Source organism: Erpetoichthys calabaricus, chromosome 5 (assembly GCF_900747795.2).
Source record: "Erpetoichthys calabaricus chromosome 5, fErpCal1.3, whole genome shotgun sequence".
Classification (NCBI taxonomy): Eukaryota; Metazoa; Chordata; class Cladistia; order Polypteriformes; family Polypteridae; genus Erpetoichthys; species Erpetoichthys calabaricus.
This window is the reverse complement of record NC_041398.2, coordinates 237130328-237135350: the sequence shown is the minus strand read 5'-3', so window position 1 is coordinate 237135350 and position 5023 is coordinate 237130328. Positions and strand designations below refer to the sequence as shown.

At 38.8% G+C, this 5023-nt stretch overlaps 1 protein-coding gene across 1 annotated transcript; it reads left to right on the top strand.

Annotated features, from left to right (window-relative positions):
* Window positions 1-463: 463 nt before the first annotated feature.
* Window positions 464-4802, top strand: LOC114652329 (lecithin retinol acyltransferase-like). The gene is made up of 2 exons (XM_028802673.2): window positions 464-1025; window positions 4345-4802. Exons 1-2 carry the CDS (start codon window positions 492-494, stop codon window positions 4495-4497), a joined length of 687 nt encoding a protein of 228 aa, XP_028658506.1. The 5' UTR covers window positions 464-491; the 3' UTR covers window positions 4498-4802.
* The last annotated feature ends 221 nt before the right edge of the window (window positions 4803-5023 follow it).

The following is a 5023-nucleotide window of genomic DNA, read 5'->3' as shown; positions in this document are numbered from 1 at the left end:
CTGTTGTTTCATTTTTACTGTGTTGGGTGCTGCGCTTTGAAATGCCCGTTTTGAGTGACAGTGCAGCTACGCCAAAACAGAAAGAGCCGCTATGTAAAACTATGTAAATCGTTATTAGTATGTCACCCAACACACTTCCTCAGGCCCTTCAAACATACTGGGATAGTATTAAAAAAATTAGCACTATCTCAGTATAATACTTTGGGTTAGTGGATAGGGACACTGTCAAGCAACGAGACCCAGATATGTGGTTACAATTTGATTTGCTGCCCCCAGCCGAAGCCCTACAGTAGTTTAGGCTTGCTAATTGGATGTGACGTAACCAGCACATGATTAACCAGGTTTACGGATCACGTTTCTTTAAAGTCCAAATCAGCCTGCGGAGCCAATAACACGGCACAGAGCTCCTGATGTCACCAAGCCACCTCCCGACACCCTCCACATAAAAACTCACGCTAGTCTGCTGCAAAATGCAATCCCCTCTCCTGTAGATGAAAACAATGTTAGACTCGTTGACGTTTCTGTTTCAGAAGCTCTTCCTTCTCACGCACTTCAACTGGTTCGCCGCAGTTTCCAGCGACGAAGATAAAAATGCTAATAGCGTTGATAGATCATCCTTTAAACGAGGAGACTTACTTGAAGTGCCACGTACTCTCTTCATCCACTTTGGCATTTACCTAGGTGATAATAAAGTGGCACACCTGATGCCCGACATTCTGCCCGTTTTCACCAATGATAAAAGTCTCGTGCAGAAAGTAGTGACAAACAAAAGATTACTTATGGGTGTCATCTGCAAGATCGCCAGTATACGAGTGGACACCGTGGAAGACTTCGCTTACGGTTCCAGCATCATAGTAAATCACATGGACAACCTGTGTAGAAAGGAACCGTTAGCCAACGAGGATGTAGCCAAACGGGCTGAGAAACTCGTGGGGGCGACTCCATACAGTCTGCTGTGGAATAACTGCGAGCACTTCGTTACTTACTGCAGATATGGCTCGCCGGTGAGCCTCCAGACAGACAAGGTGAGTCCCGCGATGTCGCTCAAGTCCTCGTTATTCCGTTGTGGAGATCAGAATGCTTTTATTGGGGTCCGAAGGCAGGCCTTCCATAAAAGACGGGGGGAAAGCGCATCAAACTCGCGGGGAGCACTAGACGGCAGAAATAAAGTGCGGTGGTTTTAGTGGAATTACGTTTTTATAAGGAAATGTTCAAAGCTGCACTTTTAATATTCTTTGACTTCTTGTGATGCACTTTTCAGCTGCATGTGTATGAAAACGATTTCGATGTTTTGATTTTCAGAATGATTGATTTATGATGTTGACGTCAAAATTCTGCAGCAATGTCAATTTTATATTGCACACTTTTATTTTACAAGCTGTGGTGCTGTACAAATGTGCAGACTATTGAAACAAAAAAAAAAAAAAACCCTAAATCTATAAACCAATCTTTTCCACAACAATTTCATGGTATGAAGATCTAGTGTTCGTGACAGTTGGCTATAATTATATTTAAAAACCTGCCAGCCATTGCTGGGTGAAGTCTTGGACACTTTATAGGGCAATTTAATTAATCCACCTATCCTACATATCTTTGTAAGGGGATTTCTCTCTGGTTTGCTTTTTTTTTTTTTGAGGTTCTCCCTTGTCTCCTTAGGTAGTCAAGGCTGGTGGGGGTTGTCAAAAAATGGAGCTTGTTAAAGCCCATTCAGGCATTCCGTGTGTGTGTATATGGTGGTTGCTTCAGTTTCCTCCCACAGTCCAATAACTTATTTCTCATAGTCCAAAAAACAATCTAGTTAACGTTTGCATATACAGCAGAGCAATAGGATTGTTTTTATTTGTAATTCTTGAGGGTTTCTTTAATAACCTTTGGTAAATTTATAGGTGAAATACATTATTAATATAAACAACTTTTAATTCTAAATGCTTTGAGTGTGAATAACTAGGAAAGTGCTGACTTGATATGGTTGGGTTTTCACTTTGACTGCTTATCTTTAGAAGTTTTAGCATAGATTTATTCAGTATGTGCCCACTGTAACTATGTAAGTCAGTCTTAATTCTTGTTCTTGATGTGAGGTTTCAGGTTTTCGTCCCCAAAACTGATTGCTGTGTGACTGCTGGTTAAGATGACAACAACTGTTTACAGGTTCCAACAGTTAGAAGTAGCAAAGTTGGCACCAGTGCTGCCTAGCTCCTGAGACCAGAATTTAAACTGGGTTGCATCCATTGATGAACCACAGTTCCACCTACACTCTCTTGAAAATACTGGTCTCTTAATGGCAACTTACTGGGCCATGTGGTTCCTCACAGAACCATTACTTGACACTGCCATCTTAAATCTGGGAAATGTTCTTTGAAAATTTTTGGTTCGTTGAACTTTATAAAGGTTCCTAATATTTAGATGAAATAGGTACCCCGGACGTTAAATATTTCTGTCAGGATATTAACGGATCAAGAAAACCTGAACTTCTGCCTGCATTATTTGATGCAGCAAGAGTCAAACACTCTCTAGTAGTTCACAAATTGTTCTCGTACTGTATTCATGGTTAGTTATTTGGATCCGTAACCGGCTGTACACATCAACAATTTTTATTGTATAGCCCAAAATCAAACCAGGAATGCCTCAATTGGATTTAACAGGCCCTGTGTGTGTGTGTGGTGGTTTTTTGTTTTGGACAGCTCACCAGCCTTGACTAAGAAAACACAACTCCCAAAACCAAAGATTGTAGAAGAAAATGGAGAGAAAAGCCAAGCAAAATGACACCTTTTATTGGCTAACTAGAAAGATTACAATATGCAAGCTTTCGAGGCAACTCAGGCCCCTTCTTCAGGCAAGATGTAATCAAATACTATAGAAGAAAATGGAAAATCTTTGGGGAAAGACTCCTTCCACGTAGGTTGGGTGTGCAATGGGTGCCAAAAAATTAGCTAAATACAGCACAAGTAATCCTCTTCTTTGAGATAGGTAAACAGTCTGTCATGGATACCACAGAATTATGATACAATAATACAAACTACTTTGTTCTTGCACCTCACCAAGTGTAGACGCGGAGCCCTGTCAAGGTAAAATGCAAGGATAGACTATACCACTTGCCAAATAAAGAACTATCGCATGTGGTGATATGGATTTGCTTACATACATTATAGCAAAGTAGAAACTAATAAATGACAATATGTTTCCGGTAATTAAGGTTCTCCCTGCAAACTTTGTGGATGGTTCTTTTGGAAACCAAAAATGGGCTCCCCTGTGGCATCAGTCTGAACTTGAGTGTATGGTTGGCTTATGCCTGATGCTTCCATAATATCTCCAGCTACCAGCTGGAAATGGTATAGAAAATTAAAGACTGTGAACACTGTGCACTTGTGGTGTGTGTGTGTGTTTTGTTTAAAAAGAATAGCCTGATTAGGATAATATTGGAATGACCGCGGTAATTGTTTTGGTTTCTCTCTCTTCCCCAAACCCTTCTCTGGTATTGCACAAGAAAATCCAGGTACTCATTTACCAGATTCCCCAAACCTGTGTGAGCAGTTTGGTCAAAGCTGCCCTGAGGGGTAGGTTTGGATTGGCTGGGTGGAAAAATGTCAAATGCATACCGACACTGTTGCTTTAAATTGCATTTGGATTCAATTTCAATGTATCGGAAGTGAATCAAACCTGTGCACTTAACTGCTCCTTGCTCAAATTTTAAAGTGGGCTGCCGAAAACTATATCGTGACTTTTTTTTTTTTTTTTTTTTCTTCCAAACTTTATGTAGAAGCTGCTATATTGTGTTTAGTTACCATCTTTTGATGGTCTTAATTTGTGTATTTCAGCTAGGCTGCTAGGATTTTGCTTTGAACACACACGTGATTAATGCCATTGAAGTACTTAATTTGTTTAATCATTTTTACAACTGACAACCAATGTCATAAGTACACACACACTTGATTCATACAAAGATGAATAATAAACAGTACACAATTCCGAATAGAGTAGCATCCCTACAAGTAATAGAATTCAAAATACTTCTAGCTCTAGGAAAAGGTTTTTAAATCTGTTTCTCTTTACCTGTGGGAACCTAAATCGACAACTAAAATTTAAGAGGATGGCGACTGTCGGGCAGAATTGAGTTGGCCTTCTTTCTAACCTGTTATAATGCAGCTCTGTGACAGTTCTGCTGAAAACAATTTTTACTAATTTTTAAAATGTTAAGTTCACATTATAGCATCAGAATTGTCTGTTTTAATTTTCTTATTTGTGTATCCTTTTTCCTATTTTCTGGAAACTCAATAGATTCGAACACCTTTTTGATGTATTTTTTTTTTTTTTTTTCTCCCATACCCCCCCCCCCCCCCCTTACAGTTCTGTGAAGTTCTAAGAATGATCATCCAAGACCAAAGGACTGTCCTGCTATCGTCTATGTTGGGAATAGCATTAATGTTATTCATTGGAGTAACTCCTTTGACTATGGTGCCAACCTTTTTCATCACATTCACAATCTGGATGGCAGGCTGATGCCATGAAGACTGTTTGGGGGGGTCACTAAAGCAGTTCTTATTTGCTGGGGGTATTATTAGAGTCATAATGACTACATGGCATAGGGAGAGTGAGCAGTATTTTACTCGGTTATTCTTCTGACTTACTATGTAAGCCAACAGTAAAAACCACTTTGTATGAAATTTTTTATGGACACTTGTTGCCTGTATGATGGGTTTTGCTTATTAGGTGTACTGCAACTATATTCCTAGTTTATATATTCTAACTAAATTAAACTGTAACATTCTCTTATTTTAAAGGGAATAAATATGTGATTTAATTTCTTTTTTTGAGGAGCTGAATGGTTTTAAATTTTTTTTTATTTTTTCTATTTAAGATTACCTTGTCCTCTGCCTTGTTTATGTATTTTGCCTTCATTCAGCACCTACTAGGAGTGTTTAAATTTTATATGTAAAGATGTGACATGTTAACATTTTTTTCTATAAATCGAGATATAGGTGATCAGTCTACTGTTAACAATAAATTGTAAATGTGCCCCACAATG